At 35.3% G+C, this 21953-nt stretch overlaps 2 protein-coding genes across 3 annotated transcripts; one reads left to right on the top strand and one right to left on the bottom strand.

Annotated features, from left to right (window-relative positions):
- The first annotated feature begins 6370 nt into the window (after positions 1-6370).
- Positions 6371-13381, top strand: LOC120067251 (BTB/POZ and MATH domain-containing protein 2-like). Its single transcript, XM_039018779.2, has 4 exons — positions 6371-7554; positions 11726-12074; positions 12406-12682; positions 12903-13381. Exons 1-4 carry the CDS (start codon positions 7130-7132, stop codon positions 13085-13087), a joined length of 1236 nt encoding a protein of 411 aa, XP_038874707.1. The 5' UTR covers positions 6371-7129; the 3' UTR covers positions 13088-13381.
- Positions 13382-14271: 890 nt separating this feature from the next.
- MPK16 (mitogen-activated protein kinase 16) lies at positions 14272-20215 on the bottom strand. Of its 2 annotated transcripts, none has more exons than XM_039018778.2 (10): positions 19340-20215; positions 18124-18532; positions 17854-17981; positions 17675-17734; positions 16901-17050; positions 16646-16801; positions 16242-16453; positions 15952-16053; positions 15679-15839; positions 14272-15074 (listed from the first exon to the last, which is right to left on the bottom strand). In XM_039018778.2, the coding sequence occupies exons 1-10, from the start codon at positions 19361-19363 to the stop codon at positions 14776-14778; spliced, it is 1701 nt and encodes a 566-aa protein (XP_038874706.1). In that variant the 5' UTR covers positions 19364-20215; the 3' UTR covers positions 14272-14775. The 2 variants fall into 2 exon arrangements, with proteins under 2 accessions (XP_038874706.1, XP_038874705.1); XM_039018777.2 differs by having other exon boundaries at positions 14272-15077; positions 19340-20213.
- Between the last annotated feature and the right edge of the window lie 1738 nt (positions 20216-21953).

Here is a 21953-nt window from a genome sequence, read left to right as displayed (position 1 = left end):
TGTAAGTAGGCTTAAGTTATTTTTGGATAAAAAACGATATCTATTATTGGATAATGTTTATATAGTTCCTCATATCAATAGAAACTTAATTTCAGTTTCTTTTCTGATTGAACAAAATTATTCCATTTCCTTCTTTGAGAATAAAGTGTTTATTTTTAAGAATGGAATGGAGATATGTTTTGGTTCAATGGAAAATAACTTGTATGTACTAAGACCGTTAGTCATAAAAGTCGTGCTTAATACTAAAATGTTCAAAATAGCAACAACTGTAAAAAGACCAAGAATTTCTCCTAAAGAAAATGTCCATCTTTGACATCTACGGTTAGGTCACATCAATCTCAATAGGATTGAGAAGTTGGTGAAACGTGGACTTTTAAATAGTTTAGAAGAAAACTCTTTGCCAGTATATGAATCAAGCCTTGAAGGCAAAAAGACCAAATGACCTTTTACTGGAAAAGGTTATAGAGCCAAGGAAACCTTGAAGCTTATACATTCAGACCTTTATGGTTCGATGAATGTAAGAGCACGAGGTGGGTATGAATATTTCATCTCAACATGAGGTGGGTATGAATATTTCATCTCTTTCATAGATGATTATTCTAGATTTGGGTATCTATACCTAATGCAACATAAGTCTGAAGCTCTTGAAAATTTCAAGGAGTATACGACTAAAGTTGAAAACTTGTTAGGTAAGAAGATAAAAACACTACGATCTGATCATGGTGGAGAGTATATGGACTTAGGATTCCAGAACTATATGATAAAACATGGAATCACGTTCCAACTCTTAGCCTCAGGTACACCTTAGCAGAATGGTGTATCAGAAAGGAGAAACAGAACCCTGTTGGACATGGTTCGATCTATGATGAGTTATGCTTATCTTCCAAACTCGTTTTGGGGATATACAGTAGAGACTGTAGTTTACATTTTGAATAATGTTCCCTCAAAGAGTGTTGTTGAAACACCTTTTGAGTTATGGAGAGGTCGTAAAGGTAGTTTACACCACATTAAAATTTTAAGATGTCTAACCCATGTGCTTATGGAAAACCCCAAAAAGTTGGAACCTCATTAAAAAATATGCCTATTTGTAGGTTATCCCAAAGAAACAAGAGGTGGATACTTCTATGATCCAAGATAAGAATAAAGTGTTTGTGTCAACAAATGCTACCTTCTTGGAAGAAGACCACATAGGGGATCATAAGCCATGAATTAAACTTGTTTTAAATGAGATTTTTAGTGAGATTGCTAAGACTTCAACAAGATTTGTTGAACAGGCTGATAAATCAATAAGAGTTGTTGATGTCAGTTCATCTAATCAACCATCTCAGGAATTGAGATTACCTCGACGTAGTGGGAGGGTTGTGAACCCACCTGTATGCTACATGGGTTTAATAGAAGCCCAAAACATCATATCTGATGATGGAGTTGAGGATCTATTGTCTTATAAGCAAATAATGGAAGATGTTGACAAAGATGAATGGATTAAAGCCATGAATCAAGAAATGGAGTCTATGTACTTCAATTCTGTCTGGGAGCTTGTAGATCAACCTGATAGGGTAAAACCTATAGGTTGTAAATGGATCTACAAGAGAAAAAGAGGTGTAGATAGAAAGGTACATACCTTTAAGGCTAAACTTATGGCAAATGGTTATACCCAGGTTGAGGGAGCGGACTATGAAAAAATTTTCTTACCTATTGTCATGTTAAAGTCTATCAGGATTCTCTTGTCCATAGCCACATATTATGACTATGAGATATAGTAAATGGACGTCAAGACTGCCTTTTTGAATGGTAATCTTGAGGAGACCATCTACATGATTTAACTAGAAGAATTCATTGAACAAGATCAAGAGCAAAAGGTTTGCAAGTTTAATCGGCCCATTTATGGACTAAAACAAGCATCTAGATCTTGGAATATAAGATTTGATACTGCGATCAAATCTTATGGCTTTGATCAAAATGTTGATGAGTCTTATGTTTACAAGAAAGTCATCAACAACTCAGTAACTTTCCTTATGTTGTATGTGGATGATATCTTACTCATTGGGAATGATGTAGGTTTTCTAACTAACGTTAAGAAATGGCTAGCCGCCCAATTCCAAATGAAAGATTTGGGAGAGGCGCAGTTTGTTCTAAGGATCCAGATCATAAGGGGTCATAAGAATAAAAGGTTGGTCTTGTCTCAGGCATCGTACATTGACCAAATGTTGATCAGGTACAGGATGCAGAATTCCAAGAGGGATTTATTACCCTTCAGGCATGGAATTTTTTTGTCTAAGGAACAGTGTCCTAAGACTCCTCAAGAGGTTGAGGAAATGAGACGGATTCCCTATGCATCGACTATTGGTATCCTTATGTATGCAATGTTATGTACTAGACCTGGCATTTGCTATGTAGTAAGGATTGTCAGTCGATATCAGTGTAATCCAGGATTAGATCACTGGACGGCGGTCAAAACGATCCTCAAGTATCTTCGGAGAATGAGGGACTATATGCTCGTGTATGGACTATGGAGATAAGAATTTGATCCTTACAGGATACACATACTTTAACTTTACGACTGATAAGGATTCTAAAAAATCCACATCATGGTTAGTGTTCACTCTGAATGAAGGAGCTATAGTATGATGAAGCATCAAACAAAGATGCGTTGTGGACTCCACTATAGAAGCCGAATACGTAGTCGCTTGTGAAGCTGCTAAAGAGGTTGTTTGGCTTAAGAAGTTTCTTACTGATTTGGAAGTTGTTCCAAATATGTCTTTGCCCATCACACTTTATTGTAATAACAGTGGTGTTGTGGCAAATTCTAAGGAACCTAGAAGTCACTGAAGAGGCAAGCACATAGAACGAAAATATCATTTGATCTAGGAGATTTGTGCATCGAGGTGATGTGATTGTCACAAAGATTACATTGGAGCACAATTTGTCGATCTGTTTACAAAGGCTCTCACCGCTAAAGTGTTCGAGGGTCATCTAGAAAGTCTAGGTCTACGGGATATGCGACACATTATCTAGGGAAAATGGGAGATGTTACTGTGGTATAGTGTATGCCTTAGTTTATTGTATTTTATATTGTATTTATATTGTATATTAGTCTCTTTAGACTTTAGGACAAGTGGGAGATTGTTGGGAATGGTGTCCTAAATCTCTTTGTAATCTCGTAGTTTGTAAATTTTGTATAAACATATTGTTATTAATAAAATAAATGTTATTTTATAAGTATATACTCAATCCAATAGGCTAAGATCCAAGGTTATTTTATGTAAATTTAAACAAGCATGTAGAGACATACAGGTGGATCTTGTTTAAATAATAACCTAAACGGTCAATAGTAGATACTAAATGGATAAGGTTGGGTACCTTATCCTGGTGACACTACGGATACGGTCCATTTTATATGTGTTACAAATGTTGTAAAGTGCTACAAATGATCTAATCCTAATCATTCATGTGGAGACATGCGAACGGGCTATCCTATACAAAGAGTTTGTATAAGGTCGGACCACGAAATGATTAGTCTCTTTATATAACACCGTTGAAAATAGAGACTTACATTTCATTAGGATAACCATAGGTGACATGACCTGAATTCTGAGTGAGTTGTGAACTCCTGCTCATGAAGACGACTCTTTGATTTGTATGGGTGAGAGTGACCAGATTGCCAACTCAACAAGCCTACCATTTTGGGGATTCATTTGATTGGGGAGCTGGGAACTCAGCTATACAAGACGGAATTCACTCCTTCCCCAATGCAGGGGTAAGTAGATAAATTGCTCCCTTAAGGGCTAATTCTGGGTCTTAAATGCAATGGCCACACCTTCTCCTGGCTCGAGAGGATTTAGTCATAGTGGGACTATGACTTATTGTTCATTAGATGAATCAGTGGTACTTAAGAAGTTAGATGTAACTACAGGGGCAAAACGGTAATTTGGCCTGGCTGTACTTATGAGCAACTTGTGAAGAGTCATCGCACTGTTGATTGGTTATATCCAATGGACACAAAAGTATATCTGTAGTGCGAAGAGTACAACTGTCGGTCTTTGGTGGAGTGCCCGGCAGTTAATGGATGGTGGATAATGTAATTAAATAGTTCAATAATTATTCACGTACTGTTGGAGCTTCAAGCTACAAATCCATAAGGTCCCTGGGTAGCTCAAAATGATTATATTGAGAATTAGTTTTTTAGTTAATTTGAATTGTTCAAATTAATAAGAGGGAATTTAATTATATATGATATATTTAAATTAATTTAATTATAATTGATATAATTCAATTAATTCAATTATAATTGATATAATTGATATAATATATTTGATACATTAATTGGAGGAATAAATATTTGAATAAGATTCAAATAGTTGTTAATTTAATATAAATATGATTTATATTAAATGCCATAAAATAGATAAAAAGAACTATAGTTTATATTTTATGTGATGCAATATTAAATCTATAGGTTATAAATATAATATGATAAGTTGGTTATCATATTTATTTATATTATTAATTGTTTTGAATAATAATCCATTTTTTTCCTCAAAAGACTATTTTAGTGGGTGGTTATGGAAATTTTATGGCAATTGGAATAAAATGAAAAAAAGTTTTTCATTTTACTGCTAAGATTAAGAGAAAGAAACTAATTACTAAAGATCGCAAAGAATAGACTATGCAATAGTCTACACGACACACATAGCATATACATAGCCTCTCTTTGTCTATGCGATAGGAAATTTTGCTATGCGATAGCCTGAACGATCAAGAAGCTTGCTATGCGATAATGCTTCTTCTTCGTTCGTCTTCCTCCTCCAAACTCATAAATATTCTCTTAACCAAAATAGTCAGAGTCCACCACTCTTGATTTTTCACACTGAGTATACTGAGGAATATGAGTGGTAGTGTTCTCTTCCCATTTGGTTTGTCATTCACTTGAAGAAGGTCTTCAAGTTCTTGTTGCTGTTTGATCGAGGAGTTCGTGACCGTTTGAGGGATATGAGAAGAAGTGTTATTCAAAGGTGATTTCCCTTTAACTATGTATTTTATTTGAAAAGCATGTTGTAATTTACTTTGATTATATAATCTGTTTGTTGTACTGTAAATTTATACTTCAATCGAAATGGAATTTGGACGATCCGCTTCAGCTCAAGGAACTCCTCATGTTGGTTTTCCTTTCAGATGACATCTAGGTGGATTTTGAGATCGAGCACCCATAACAAATCATTGTTGTCATTAATGTCAATGACTGTGAATTCTAGTTTCGTAAGGTTTATCGTGGTAATACTATCACAAAACATTGTATTTATACTAGAAATTTAATATATGTAAAATAACATTTAATTTATTAATTATAATAAATAGGAGAAAAACGACCTACCTTCAGCCGGAGAACTGATAGAAGCTCACGTCGATAACGTGTTGTAAAATTAAATAATAAAACAAGGCACAACGGGAGCACAAATTTCGAAAAATATAATATCATATAAATATTTAAATATATAAATTAAATAACTAATTAGAAATTAAAAAATAGGAAATTAAAAGAAGAATTTGGCTCCAAATTATTTGGATTTCTCACCAATATGCATCCTATTACAAAATGCACCCAATGTCATTATTTATAGGCAATTTGGAAGTAGGGGGTGGATTACATAGATAGTGTATAATACTGAAGCATATGGACAACAGAGGAACGAACAAATACAATTTGATCCTTTAACACTAAGAATGAATATCTACTTTACATCATTATAATATTTACAATATTTTATAATTCTTCCTGTCTTTAAAATGCAAGAATTTGTATATCCTCACATAACCTTATTTTCCTTTTCAAATCTATTATATAGTTATAATAAATTAAAATATATATTATTAATAAAAAAAAATCTACATATAATACAATTTTGTTTATCCATGATTTCATCGCATGACACGTGTTTTATATATATATATATTCTTATGTCCAATTAATTTAAATCGTTATATGTTCTTTTTTTCCATCCCGAAGTAAAACTGTAAATTTGAATTTTTGACTTTTAGGATGAAGATATACATCCTAATGAGAATTTGACACATAAATCATCATTATTGATATAGAAATTACCAAGTTCACATTGTCTAAGCATTAGTATTACAAGTAAGAACTCACAACAATATGGTGTTTAATACGCTCCTTTGCTTAAATTACTACTTAGACTAAGGTCAATATCGAGTTGAACTTAGGTCTTAGGTAATTGCACACCTCGGTGGAATGAGTCCCATTTTTACTTTCATTTATAACATGTGTATTGGAACCACGTGATAAAATAATAACAAGATCTGCTTTATTTTACAAAACTTCCTCTTTAAATCATCCTCAACCACCCTTTTGAACAATTAATGAAAAATCATAAACCAAAAAAGAAAAAAAAAATTGTCAAAAAAAGGTGACTCAAGCCAAAACTCTCAAGATGCAATGGTCTTGCGGCGACCTCTCGACGAAGAGTAATTGTTAAATTAAATTAAATTAAATACCAATTTCCTTCAGGTTGAAAAGAAAAAAGAATCTTTCTTCCTTTTTGTTTTGTTTAAGCGCTTTGTACTTTGCAAAGCCAAATTGCTAAAGCTAATCCACCATTTTTGTTGTTGTTTTTTTTTTTCTTTTCTTTTCTTTTTTTTCTTTTTTTTTTTTCTCCTTTTCCCGAGAAGGGGAAAAGAAAAAAAGAAAAAAAAGAAAAATATTCAAAGCTCTCAGACCCACCCAGAAGGAAACCCCAATTTGATATTACTGTAAAATCTGAGGAGCAAATTGTTATTTTTAATCTTTCATCTAATCATATGCTCTTTCATCTCCCTCTCTGTTTTGCCTCAAGGACGATAATTCGATTTCAGAATCAAGAACAACTCCACAAGAACATCGTCCTCCTTCCCCAAATTCTTTCTTGATCCCGTGATTCTGGCCATTTCTTTGTAATTCCCCTCTATTGATTTGGCCGAAAATCCCCAATTCGTCACCGTCGTCGTGATGATTCTTTTCCCTGTTCAAATCCTAAACCCTAATTCTTGATTGAGTTTTGATTTCTTTGGCGACGGTTCTCGAGTTGAGTTTGTGGTACGGAACATTCAAAATTTGTTGTATACGATTTTTCAGTTAATGGGCACGATTAAATCTTGCAGGGATACCTCTAAATCCTATTCAAATCTTCGGTCGCCGACGCCTCCACCAGTGACTTTTTCAACTTCTCGCTTCGAGACCGTCAATGGATCGCATGAGTTTAAGATCAATGGGTATTCCCTTAATAAGGGGATGGGGATTGGGAAATACATCGCGTCTGATACCTTTATGGTTGGGGGGTATGCGTTTGCCATATATTTCTACCCAGACGGGAAGAGCGTCGAGGATAACGCCTCGTATGTCTCGGTTTTTATAGCGTTGGCTAGCGAAGGGACTGACGTTAGAGCCCTGTTTGAATTGACGCTGTTGGATCAAAGTGGGAAGGAGAACCATAAGGTGCATAGCCATTTCGAGCGAAGGCTTGAGAGTGGCCCTTATACGCTTAAATATCGAGGAAGTATGTGGTAAGTATTTTGTTGCGTTGATATACTGCTGGGATCTAACAGTGATTTCGTTATTTGAATTCTGTTTATGCTCTTCATTCTGATGCAAGTATTTCATGTATTGTTTCATGGCTAGCTATTCAACGCTTGAACATTTTTGAGGCATTGTCCCATTCATCACACCCATTAGGTAGCTCCCTTTTTATAGTCCTCTTGCCAGTAGTAGTTAAGGTTAAGAACATTTTACTACATAGAGAACTGAGGATGCACATTCTAGCTCCTCCAATCGTCTCCTTTCCTATCTGTTTATTTTACAGCAACCTCAGTATATATATAAGCTCTCCAAATCCCAATTCGGTCAGGTTCCTTCTGTTCATCAATTCCTAGCCGGCTAGTCCTTTGTATGCTTGTTTCGGAGTTCACCGACCTCTTTAACTGGGGAGCCGCCAATGCACAGAAATTTAGCAACCTAGCAGCATGGGATCAACTGCCAGGACCAAGCATCTTCCCAAAATGTTCCCGTCAAACTTCTAATTGCAGTAGTGGTTCAGTATATGTTCTTTTACCTATGTTCTACCTAGGACGTTGTCCACTTCATTTTTTTAGTTTCCGAACCACTCCCTTTCCTCCTTCCCACTAATATTTCATACCCTTTTGTGCCAAATCTAATCACTCTCCTTGGGAAACCGTTAAACCACTTTGATATAACTGCTTCACTCCTTTTGCTCTAATTTTTAAGTCCCAAGCCTCCATTCTCTATGAGCAGTAAAAAAAAACATTTCAATTCACCAAGTGACTAATTTTCCCATCCAATAAGCTATAGGACATTGGAAGCTTCTCCTTTCCCTCTCCAAATTTGCTGTTATCTCTCCTATGCATGGATAAGATAGACATCAAGTAGGCTTGATTGGTTTGCTTGAAGAGCTTGACGGAATGTTAGTCTCCCACCTTTTGATAGATGGGATTTACTCTACTTTCCATGTTTCACATCACATTCTTCTCCACAGATTTCCAAAAATTTGGTCTCTTCAGGTTATCTCTGAAAGGCATTCCCGAAAAGGACCGGTGACATACTAGCCTTATAACCTAAACCATCATGCTACTTCCTTCACTTGACCATTTGGTATATTAGCCCCACAGATTAGAGTCTTTTCACAATTCATCCTTAGTTTTAGCTGCAGCTAGAAGATTACTTTTCATGCTAGCATAAGACTCAAGTGTCTGGCATCCCTTCTAGGTACCTGACACTCATATCCAAAGGGTCTTCCTGGGTTATGGTGTACCTCCTAGTATTGGCCTCCTAGCATGAAGGGAAAGCATAGTGTGCATGAAAGCTTTTATTAGTCTCAACTCTTGAAAATTCTTCTTGACTGCTAGATTGGAATTTCTTGGATTTTGTCTCTTTATCTACGTGAATGCTAAGCTCTAACATGTAATAAGAGTGTAAACAATGGATCCGCATCTCCCTTTAACTCTTTATTTTGGTTGATAATATTTTATCCTGACTATAAAATTGGAGTGTTCATTTAGGATTTTGAGATGGTGTTCTGCATATTCTATTTTCCCTTTTGTAGAGTTCTCTATTGTATGTTTCACCTACAAGGAAATTTTCTTTAACAAAAATGGAAATGTGTATTTTCCCTTGCTTGCAACTTGCATATGCCACACGATTGTTCTGCAGATGTGGGTATGGATCATTCAATTACATGAAGTATATCTTTTTTTTTCCTTTTTTCTTGGCTTAATGTGAATGGATCCAAACGTTATTCAAATTGAATTGATAGAGAAATATTAGACTTGTTAGATGGACTTCCTCTAGTATTGCAGTAATGAGATACCCATGAAGTGAAGAACTTCTCATTTGAACTTTGAAGTAATCCTTTATCTAACTAGTTATGGAATTTTTGGATTTGGTGAGAATTAGGGAAGAATACTATGGATTAGGAGGAGGTGCAGTATGTAGCTGTGTTTGATCCTCTTTTAGTTACTGTATTGAACTCTTTAGGGATTTCCTCTTTTTTGGATAAGAAACTGATCCTTCATTGAGAAAAATGAAAAAATGCACAAGGACATAGCATAAAATTAAAAGCCCATGAAAGGATTTCCATTCTTTTTATTACTAACCATTGGGGATCTTTTGTGTAATTCTATAGTTTTTTTTAAAAAAAAACTACTAACAGTTTGTGATATATTTCCCCTCCTATTATTTGGATTTCTCAAGCAACAAACTACCTATTGATAGCTGCTTAGTAAAGGATAAAATGTTCATTCTTGATCATCAATTCGGGAGAATTTTGTGGTAAATGTATTCACTTTCCAAGAGTATTTAGGATTTAAAAAATGAATTTAATGAAGCATTTAATGCATTCACTTTCTAAGAGTATTTAGGATTTAAAAAATGCATTTAATAAAACACTTAATGCATTCACTTTCTAAGAGTATTTAGGATCTAAAAATGCATTTAATGAAGCATATCCTCTTCATAATACTCAGAAAAAAGCGCCAACCCTTCCTTTCCTTCCATTCCAGAGGATAACATGCTTAATTATAATTTTATTAAAGAAACTTGCTCATTTTTATTTGGGGTTCACAGTGAAAAAGATCAAAATTCAGGAGGTCTTTCTCGATAATTTGATCTATAGAAGACATGTCATTCGGTGCATTCTATCCCTCTCAACAAATCTTCAGATGGGCAAAGGGATAATGCTATCTATGTTTTTTATTTGAATTATATGGTTAGTTTGAGTAGCATTGACTTGGATTTCCTCCAAAACACTTTCTTTTTTTAAATTAGAAACAATTTCACTAAGGTATGATAGTAAAAAGGGGGGGGGGGGGGGGGGGGGGGTGGGGGTTTGGGTGACCTATCGATGCTTACAGAGAGCTCCTACTCCTCCCCCCACCCCCCCTCGGGCATAATTAGATTCTCTTTTGTGGTGTTAGTGGTCTTCAGGTTTGGGAAATCCCATCATATCAAATGATGAGGTTTGCATAAGAGTCTAAGTAAGAATTCTTTCATCACTAATTGTCTAGATATTGTTCTCACTCAATATTCTAGCCTGAAATTTTGGCATCCAGTTAATAAATTCTTTTTGGACTGTGAAAGAATTTGGTTGGGTGTTCGTTGAAGCCATTGGAAGTTTGGAGGGATCTTGTTATTAGTAAAGAAACGAGAGTTGTTTGTTCTCTACTAGGAAGCTTGAACACTTTATATATGACGAAGTATCCGTGCAGCATTGATATGTTCAGACACGCTCCATTTTTTTAAATAATAATTTCAGACACATGGCAGACATGCCACAGTCATGCCATAGTGACATTTAAATGGTACATCAAAAACTTAACCTTTCAAGTGGTTGACGGGTGAGTGGTGGTGAACTTGATCAGAGGTCAAAAGGGGGAGATCGGACAGAGTTGAAGAGGTGGAAGGAAAGCTAAACTTTGGGGGGGGATTTGTTTTCTTTTTAATTATAAATTGTGAGTTTTTTATGTTTTGCACTTTTATCTTTATTGGGTTTTACCATTTTAGAGGGCTTATGACTTATTGGGTTTTATATACCATCTAAAATAAATTCAATGGTCGTTTAAATCTTCATTCACCTTAAAATAACGTCTTCCGATGCGTCTGTGTCCTACTTTTTTAGAAATTTGCATATCGCCATGTCTATGTCATGTTCATGTCCCGTATCTATCTCCCTTGAGGTCTTTTTGTTGAGTGGTTTATTTTGAGTTTTGTTTTGTGGTGCTTTTGGAGTACTTTTTTGGTTGAGGAGTTGTTTAATCATGTGACGTTTGGGTGGTCTTCTCCATTTCTGGTTTGCTGAAGCTTTTTTTTTTTTTTTGTTGGGTCATTGGTTGTGTGTGTTCTGATTTTTTTTTTTTTTTGCAGATAAGCTTTCCCTTCTGTGTATTGTTCCTTCTTTCACTCCTTTTTGGAGTTTGTATATTTTAAGTATTAGTCTCTTTTCATCTAAGAAATGAAATGTTTTGTTTCTTGTTAAATAATAATAGTAAAATTAATATTTGAAGGGATGGAACATTCTTTTTTTTTTTCCCCTGACGTTACTTCTCCTTTCTTAACAACTTCAGGATTTGTGCTCCATCTCTTCACTTGTTAAGGGTTTTGTTTCTTTTGTTGTGGAATGAAGAAGGAAGGATATGACCAAGTTTTTTATTTTATTTTATTTTACAGGGGTTATAAACGTTATTTTAAAAGAACTGTTTTAGAAACATCTGACTTCCTAAAGGACGACTGCCTTGAAATCCACTGTGTAGTTGGTGTTGTTAAGTCCCATACAGAGGGACCAAAGATTTACTCCATAACAGCACCACCCTCTGATATAGGCCAGCATTTTGGGAAGCTTTTGGAGAGTGGGAAACTAACTGATGTGAATTTTGAAGTAGATGGTGAAACATTTTCTGCCCACAAGCTAGTTCTTGCTGCACGATCACCTGTCTTTAGGGCACAACTCTTTGGCCCTCTGAAGGACCAGAATACGGAGTGCATAAAAGTTGAAGATATGGAAGCCCCAGTATTTAAGGTGCTCTCTCCCTTTCATGTTAGCTTGTCTTTTGGTGGGCTTTACCAATGTGATCTTACAATGGATTGCTTCTGTATGTATCTTTTTAGAAGGATTGTTTTTCTGTTCAGCTTATCATTTTTATTCTTTTGATGGATTTGATTTCATTTTCTCGGGTAGTTGATACTTTGAATGGTGGAGAATTTATTTCTTCCAATTCTTTTAATTCTAAACAATAATTATACTGCAGTTTTAAAAATATTTTAATGATTCTACACTTTTAACAATCTCATTTCCAAGTTGCCATCCCTTTTGATAAATTTGTTTTTCCTTATTGTCCCAAAAATTACAGGCATTGCTTCATTTCATATATTGGGATGCGCTGCCAGACATGCAAGAAATTGTAGGTTTAAACTCAAAATGGGCTTCCACTCTGATGTCTCAGCATCTACTTGCCGCAGCAGACAGATATGCACTTGACAGACTCAAATTGCTTTGCGAGGCTAAACTTTGTGAGGATGTTGCTATAAATACAGTGGCAACGACATTAGCGTTGGCTGAGCAGCATCACTGTTTCCAACTAAAAGCTGTATGTCTGAAAGTCATTGCATTGCCGGAGAATTTGAGAGGTATTTTTTAACCGGGTACTTCTATATATTGACTAGCTTATTGAGACATGTTACGTTCATTTTTCCATTGAAAAACATTGGTCGACACTCAACACTTGAACCTTGGCTACAATTTCCATTTCATCTCCTTTTTTATTAGAAGTCTTTGTACAGTAATCAAAAGAGTACACCTGCTAATAGCTGTCCATTAATGCATATATGATATACTTTTGTCTTGCAGCTGTAATGCAAACGGAGGGGTTTGAATATTTGAAGGAGAGCTGCCCATCGGTTCTCACTGAACTACTAGAATATGTAGCGAGGGTGACGGAGCATGCAGTGATTACCTGCAGCGGGTATGGGAATGGAACGGTCTTAGATGGTAGTTACGTGAATGGAAGACGAGTAAGGCAGAGGTTGTATTGATCTGATCATCATCATCGATGCTGTTTACTAACGCCATTCCAACCATTTGTCAAGTCATGAATAAGATAGAGGGAAAGCAACGTGCAGAGGTCGTTATGATTTTAAAACATGGTCAGCCTGTAATGCACTAATGATTGCTAATTCACATTCTAAATTCTCTGAGTTTTAGCATTTCTTTTGGGTTTTCCTATTTGTAAAAATCTGGATGTTACGTATCTGTAGTCTGTAATCGATGAAATGATATCATGTATTTACATATATCAAAGAGTTCAAAGTCACAGGATTCTGTAGAAATCGTTGCCTCAAAGCCAAGCCCATGATTGAAATGCTGGGTACCATTTGCCCTCTTTTCTTCCCTCTTCTTAATTTTAGGTTAAACATATATGTTCAAATCATCGCTACTTTAGTTGATCTAGACTTTTTTTGTAACAACTTAATTCAGATTGTTAGATATAATGTGGGACAGCTATTAGATTTCCACACACATTACTGGTTTTTCTCAAGTACAAGTGGGGGAATCTGTTAACACATTATATACGTTTGTCCATCACATTAATCTTTTAATTATAATACTAGATTATTATACATTATAGTTTAGTCTGATTAAATTGTTTTAAGTTGCAAAGTTTAGTGACTAAGCTGTTATATGATATGAGTGAATTAAGTTAATATTTTGATAAATTATCATTTCTTCAAACCCTAGTTGTACGACTGGATGTTTGGAACTTAAATAATCTTTGGGATAACATTTTGATTCCTTGGATAAGATTTTGTAAAATATATTGTCATCTTTAGTGTTCGTATCTCAGACAAGTTACATGGAATTTCAAGTTTAGAACTTGTCCCTTGAATCATTAGATCAGCAGGTACAAGATAACATGCATATAATCATTTGTTGTTTAAAATCATATTATGGTGTTTGATATCCATTTTAAAATGAGAATTAACAATTTAACATAAACAAGCTAAACTTATACGGTTTATGCACAGTGTGAGATAAATCCTGTACAAGCTAAAATGGAAGTCAACTTTGGAAGCTAAAAGTAATTTTTTTAAGCAAAAAATAAGTCAGCCATTCTCACAGCGAACGAATAAATCAATGATACAGCAAAAACCGTTTAAACTAGAAACGCAAGCATCTAAGAGCTTATCAGAATGATACACTGAAGCAGATATGAAGACGATTTATGAGAAAAATACAAATTTAAGTTATGGAATTACATCTTTCATACATAACAGAATCAGCTAAGGTTGATTTCCAGGTCCTGAATATCGTCAAACAGCAATCTTAGTAGATTGGATTAGTCAACTTTTATAACTTATACCTGCGTAAAGTAAAAAGAAAGCATAATAATCAGCATTATGGTCCTAATTTCAAGTACCAGGTAAGCTGCAGCCAATCACAATGCTTCATCAGCCAAGACGACGAACATTAACACGTCGTTATCATGTAAAGAATGCTAAGATAGCAACCCAACTTTGTCAGCAACATAGAGTACAGTTTGCTTTGCCTTTCCAGTGAATCATGTCCTAAACTTCATCGTCTCATGTAATGGTGCTGCCGTTGGTTTCAATCAGACTCGTGGGAGATGGTCCTCGAGAAGGATTCAGTACAAGTCCGTATTGGAGATCGGTTATGTCTTCACTGAAACAACCGCAGACAGCAGAACGAATAGCGGATTATAGATTTAGTACCAGTTATTTCCCGGTCCACCTTGGGCAGCAGCAACTTTTCTAGCTATGTACTGAGGTTTTGGCTGCAACCCGTTTGGACCTTCAATGGCTTCATCATCAGTTCTTTCATTTTTACAGGATGAGTTTCTTCTCGGGTATGAACAGTTATTAGAGGCATACTGTGGTGGAATAGAAGGGTTTCTGGTCATCCTCCGCTGTTCTAGAACTTCTGGTGCCACTGCCGCTGCTGTTGCTCCACAGTTGTTGTATCGCAACACGGAACCAACAACTTTTCCAGGCCTTGCACCATTTCCTGCTGCAAATTATCAATTGAAACATGTAATTAGTTAGCCATATAATCGGGCTTACCAGCTTCACGTGTACATAGTGGTTCACAATTCACGCATATTTTATTACTATTACAAAAATAAAGGACGAGATGAAAACTCAAATACAATAGTTCTAAATCATAATTTCTTTTTTTGTACTGCAAGCAACTTGATTGATTGTACAATTTATAAAACTACAACATTGTAAGAGTTTGAATCCTAACTCCGTTTGTTGACTATTTTAACTTGTTCTCATGACCACTCACCCAAAGAGGTTTGAATAACTGAAAAGCTCGTACATCTATTCACAAGCCAAACATGCTCTCATTGTACTTTTAAACTTGAAGACAGAAAACATTCCTGTGAACAACTTTCGAACAGTCCCTAATAAGCTTCATGCAACTTCCGCAGATAAAAATCTTTCAAAATGACAAAGCATATAACCACATAGGACCGTTCACATGTCAATGCAGAGTCTCAGCATACTTGGTTAGGATCATTAAATTATTATCCACTTTCCTTGTTAGCGATTTGACCAAGCTGCCAAGTAATAAGGGAGTGGAATTGCATAGCAACAGTCAGTCTCACCTTGATTAGATTGAGGAACTTGAATAGGAACTCTAGTCAAAGGAATATTGCAAGTCCTGTCCACTTGTGGCCTCTCAACTTCTTTGATGGAACATTTGGATAGGTCATTTGCAACTTGGGCTGAGTTCTGCACCATGTTATCTGAATATAAAACACATGGCCTGTGTGCATAATAAATGAGGTTAATATCCAATTATTCCAACGATTCTAACTGATGAATAGCCAAAAACAAACAAACAAAAAAAAAAGAGCTTGAAGTATTGAAAGAGATACCTAGGCAAGGATGCATGTTGTCTTTCAGGAGGAGCGACAGTTGCACCATTTCCATAGTGTTCTTCAAGGAAGGCAAATTGCTTCTTAAAATGGTCAACCGCACTGTAGAAGCAAACATTTTTTTTGTTACATGTTAACATTTCTTACAAGATCCTCTAAAGACTTTCACCCCAAACCCAAAATGAAATGGTCACGAAAAAAGTAGGCGTCAGGTAAAGAAATGAGAAGGGCATAACATAAAAATGCCTCGACGATAGAATTGATCAGAGAAAATATTGCTTTTACGATACCTTGGATACATAAAACCAGTAGGTTCTGATCCATCTAAGAATTCCTTCAACATCTTTGGATGATACTCGAGAATCTCTCGGTAAATAAGTTCCCTAACATCTTCTTTGGTTATCCTTCGTCTCTCGAATTCAAATTCCATCTTAGTAACAGGTTGAGCAGATGGCTCTCTCTCAACCTTCGCCAAGCCTTTAAAATATGGATCTGCAAGGGCCTAAAAGTAAATGCAGAATGAGTTCAAAAACTGTATTAAGTAAATATCATATGAAGTAACTTGAAGATAATATCTTGATTCATGTCATAAATGTTGGATATTTTCCTCCATTTGAACCAATCTATTTGATCTTATATTAATCAGTTACCCAAATGAGCTAGGATTACATAACTACTTAACAAGTACTCTCACCTCCTCTGCTGTAGGTCGATCCTTTGGCTCAAAAGCCAACATTCTTTCCAACAAGCGAAGTGCAAGTGGATCTGCATGAGGAAACTTCTGAGAGAAGGGAACAGGCTTCTTCTTTCGCATACTGCTTAAGTATCTCCGAGCTTTCTCGTTTCGTACCTAATCATATAAGATTAGATATTTAGCAAAAGAAACTGATATGCATACAAAATTCATTGTTAAACTTGAACTTAATAAAAATATTTATAGGAATCAGACCCTGGCAATGGCTTCTGCATTTGGGGTTCCCAGAAAATCTGTCATCAAATCTAATTGGTGGACGACATTCTTTCCAGGGAAAAGTGGTTTTCCAGTTAAAAGCTCTGCAAAGATGCAGCCAATGCTCCATATATCTATTGCTGGTGTATACTGAAAGAAGTACATATTACAAATTAGAGTGCATGGAAGAGCTTCGATATCAATAAACCTATCTGTGTATCTGATGATTATAAACTAGTGGCAGTCAGACCAAAGAGAAATTTGTGATTACATGTCATTAGTAATAATCAATATTCTTGAACTCTACATAGAATTTTCTCAGATTTACATGACTATGGTCTTAACCCTGTTCTGCATTGACTGTCTTGCAGAGGAGTTCAAAAATTGTTCATTTGACCATTCAATAAAATCTCCTTATGCATTCCACCCAGACTACAATAAAGAGCATAGCAAACCTATAACTAAAAATTTTACATAAACTTATAAGCAGTTAACTTCATACCAAGAAACAAACATGCACCCACACAAAGACTGAAAACTGTTGAAAACCATGATGTCAGCATGGGAAGTAAAAAAAGAATGACCAAGGAATACAATGGATCTATGAGAAGCTATTAGGTAGCCAGGGGAGATGATAGAAGACCATATACTCCCTATAAACTTGGGAGAAAAGGCTATCAAGATACTCTACTTCGAATTATTTCTATTTTCAAAAAAAAAATCATATAAAAGATTTAGCTAGCTCTAAAAAATGTGCAGCAGCAAATCTTTTACCTTTGAGAAAAATGAACCACAGAGTTCAGGAGCTCTGTACCACCTTGTTGCCACATAGTCCTGCCATCACAAGGAATATGAAACAATAGATTAGGGGATGGTGAAATGAAGAGGGGGCGCCAGGGACTTTTAAATTGAAAGAAATTGACCCACTAAGAAATCAATCAGAAGATACGTACAGTCCAGAAAATAGCAGTAGGAGTATCATTAAAGGCAACTCGTGCTAGACCAAAGTCACAGATCTTGAGTTTGCAGTCAGCATTTGCTAAGATGTTTTTGGGTTTTAGGTCCCGGTGGAAGACGTTTGCTACAAGTGGTTATTATTGAAATAATATCAGTATCAGAATAAACTTCAGAAACTACTTCTTCAGCTCTTTGCAGAATACATATTAATTATACTCCAAACCAACAGAATAAAAATCCATGAACTCGTTGATGATAAGACTCACCTGTGTGTATGTATTTCAAGCCTCGAAGAAGCTGGTAAAGAAAGAACTGATAATGTTCTGGAGTCAAATCATCATTTGCTTTGATAACTTGATGTAGATCAGATTCCATGAGCTCAAACACGACATAAATGTCCTTGAATTCCCTTCTAGATGGAGGTAGAAGGATGTGCTTTATCTCCACAATGTCTGGATGTCTCAGTAGCCTTAAAAGTTTTATCTCACGAAGAATGCGAGTTGCATCAGAAACGTGCTCAAAGATATCGTTGATTTTCTTAATTGCAACTTTCTCTCCAGTATGAGTGTCATATGCAGAGCAAACAACACCATAACTACCTTTACCAATTACTTCCTCTATTCTATACCTGCTCCCTTCACCATATTCTGTGAAGAAATCCACATCTATTGACGACTGCATCATCACGTTTAAACAACTATAAGTATCATCATCACCAAGAACACAATGAAGAGAGTGGAATTAATACACAGGAGTCCATGATATACAAGTAATTTTGTTCAGAATGCACATCCAAACACTATTCAATTTCGCATTTCTGAGAATGCTCACAATTTTAGGGGGTAACACTCTCACATAAGATAAGGAAAGAACGTTAAGAGTAAACTGTATATGGGTTTTAAAAAGGCAAGAGAACGAGACAATGATTGGCTTCAAACCGCGTAGGCCCATTCCTCCTTTAATGATTCCCAGCAGAGAAAGCTTGCAAAGTCAACAAAAAATATGTAGAGGCAAATCAAAGCTGTCAAAATGCACTTAAAGAGCATATTGTTTTTCAGGGATGGATTTAAGGCGACGTAGTCAAAAGGACTGGTATACTACTAGAAGTAAGCTTCTTAAATTTCACATGTCGAAAATGAAACGAGGAGATATCATTACAGATTTTATTGTGATATATGAAAGAAAGGAGAGATGATTACAGATACATCCCGAGCATAACAACTTAAAAACAAATAGAAATTTTACCAACCAAAACTAGCTTAAAGTCTAACAACCAACCTTGAATCCATGAAGAAATAAACATACAACAACTATAAGTGAACGTCTAAAAATACTATTCACACGAAAGGATATGATGGGTTAGGCCAAGTCAATAAGATAGCAACGTATTTTTTCCCATCAGGTGATGAGTCCTGCCTAACACAAATTCCAGCTTAACTAAACGGAGAAACAGAAGATGTCCCAAAAGAGACATAAACTTGCCTTTCTTCTCTGATCGGGCTGCATACTAGCAACAAAGCTTTCCAAGTTCCCAGATCGATAAAACAATTAGGGCATCTAACACTGTAACTTCAAGCTCGAGCTCAATCAGAGATCCGCAGCACCCAATGTCAATTGGAATCAAGTGTATGGCAAGTAAGTAATCCAATAACTTAACTAATCAGTAAGCTCTCGAGATCATCAACTCACTGCTTTACAACAAGCTACAGAAAGCCTGATTTCAAACTCAAACCCGAAAGATTAAAACAAACCAAAAGGCGCAGTCCCAAAAGGCAAAACCAACTAAGAAATGGGTAAAAAATTTACTTTCAAAGTTCAATACAGACAAAATACTTCATCAATAGCTGGAATCAAACTGAAATGTAAAACTGGTGAATAAACACAAGTATGGCCAACAACAAAACTCGGCGAAGTCTCCTAAAAAAATGGCTGGAGAACAATACTGTACATAGATCACAGCAGTGGGTCAGAGTTCTTCGATGATGCTGAATTTTTTTTAAAAAAAAAAATGGCGGAAAGAACTAAAATTTGGGGAATCCCAGATAGCGGCGATCTCGAGAGAAGCCGAAGAAAAACTTGGAACAAAGAAATCGGAAGATAGGGGGAAGAGAGAGATTGAAATTGCGGTTTCTTTGAGCAGATTGGTTATAGTTGAGAAAGAGAAGAAGGAAGAGAACGAGTAGAGCAAAGAAATGGAGATTGTGAGAGGAAAATGGAAGCAGATCTTGAAGAATCGGAAGAGGGAAAAAGGAAATAACAGAGAAAGCTGTAGTGAGGAGGCAATGGCGCAGACACAAAGAAAGAGAGAGAAACAGTAGAGTCGCTCGTGGCTGAAATGGATAATAATAATTGATTTATTCCTTATTTAGTGTTTTTTTTTCCCCCAAATAATTGACATTTGCTTTACTTTCTTTTTTTTTTTTTTTAAGGAAAATTTAAAATGTCAATCTCTCACTCTTAGGTGATGTTTGGCTCACCAAAATGAATTCAAATTTGATTTATTTTATGTTGCTTCCTATCTAAATCTATTAGTTTCTTCGTTATTTGTAACTATTCTTTACTTGGGTAGTTGGGATATCTCTATTCTATACATATTCGGTTATGAACTTTTTTAAATAAATAAAGCGTATGAAGTCTTTGGAATGACAATGAGTATCTTTATTACATTAGCGAAAACTTATTTGTTCTTGTTCATTTCTATAGCAACAAGATGGACTTTACCCCGACTAAGAATAGATCAACTATTAAATCTCGGATGGAAATTTCTTTTACCTATATCTCTCGGTAATCTATTATTAACAACGAGTTGATATTCTCAATATTTGGCCCACCAACTTTAAATATTGGTAGAGTTAATGTGCATATTTTATCAACCTACCTCAACTCTCCATTATTTAAATGTTTTCAATGGCTTCACACATCGGTCGTTGTCAGTGACTACCACTGCCACACGTCGAGAACCAACTCTAGGTTCTGACAACTACTTCCAATGACAAGACCAACTCCGACGATTGATTTTAGGCTTCAATAACCACCTCCGATGACCAACTCTGACAACCACCTTCATGCAACCATCTCTAGGCTCCGACAACCACCTCCAACAACAAAACTCCGATGACCAACTCTGACAACCACCTTAATGCAACCATCTCTAGGCTCCGACAACCACCTCCAACAACAAAACTTCGTCATTCAACTTCAATACAACCTTCATGCGACCAACTTTAGGCTCCAACAACTACCTCCGACTACAAAGTCCAGCAAAATCATCTTCCACAATCAACTTCGATAACCACCTCAACTATTATAAGATCGATGACTATTAAAGTATGATATAAGATTGTCAATTATACAAATAATATTGGCTACGTTGAGTGCAATATTTATAAGTATTGTATTTTTATTTAATTGAATTGACATATCAAAATGGGTGTTAATAATATTTGGAAAAATATATATACAGTTGAAAAGTATATAGCAAATAACAAAAAACAATAAAATGAAGATATTTTTTCTTGGAACAATTTCTGACAAAAATTAGTGAATTAATGATTTTTTTTAAGGGATTGGAAGTGGAATTGTTGAAGAAATATGGTGACATTTTATCAGCTGCTAATATGATGGGGGAGGTTCAATAAAAAAAAATCATGACAGATGAAAAATAGAGGAATAATAGGAACAATATGATGATGAAATTCATGTAGAAAAATTATGAATAGTAAGTTTTGAATTATCTTTGATTTTATATTTTATTTAACCATATTTCGACAATAACTCAGTGAATTAATTATTATTCATTATTAAATAAATAAATTTTAAAAAATAAAAGAAAAAAGTGTCATCCATATTTTATTCAAATAAAATGATTGAATAACAAAGTTTCAAAACAAAAATAGTGATCACACGAACATATTTTGATTTCAAAAAACCGCACCAGATACCCTGAACATACGTACTTAATTCTACAACTCGAATAGAGATATATGAACTTCATACACTATATCTCAACTCAACGCCTCAAATAATTTCTCATGGAAATATGGTTATTTATGGAACATCGGTAAAAACAAAACAAAAAAAAATATTTAAATTAAGA

This window comes from Benincasa hispida, chromosome 12 (assembly GCF_027475165.1).
Source record: "Benincasa hispida cultivar pf3 chromosome 12, pf3_genome.v1.1, whole genome shotgun sequence".
NCBI classification, from domain to species: Eukaryota; Viridiplantae; Streptophyta; class Magnoliopsida; order Cucurbitales; family Cucurbitaceae; genus Benincasa; species Benincasa hispida.
This window is presented reverse-complemented; position numbering and strand designations above follow the sequence as displayed.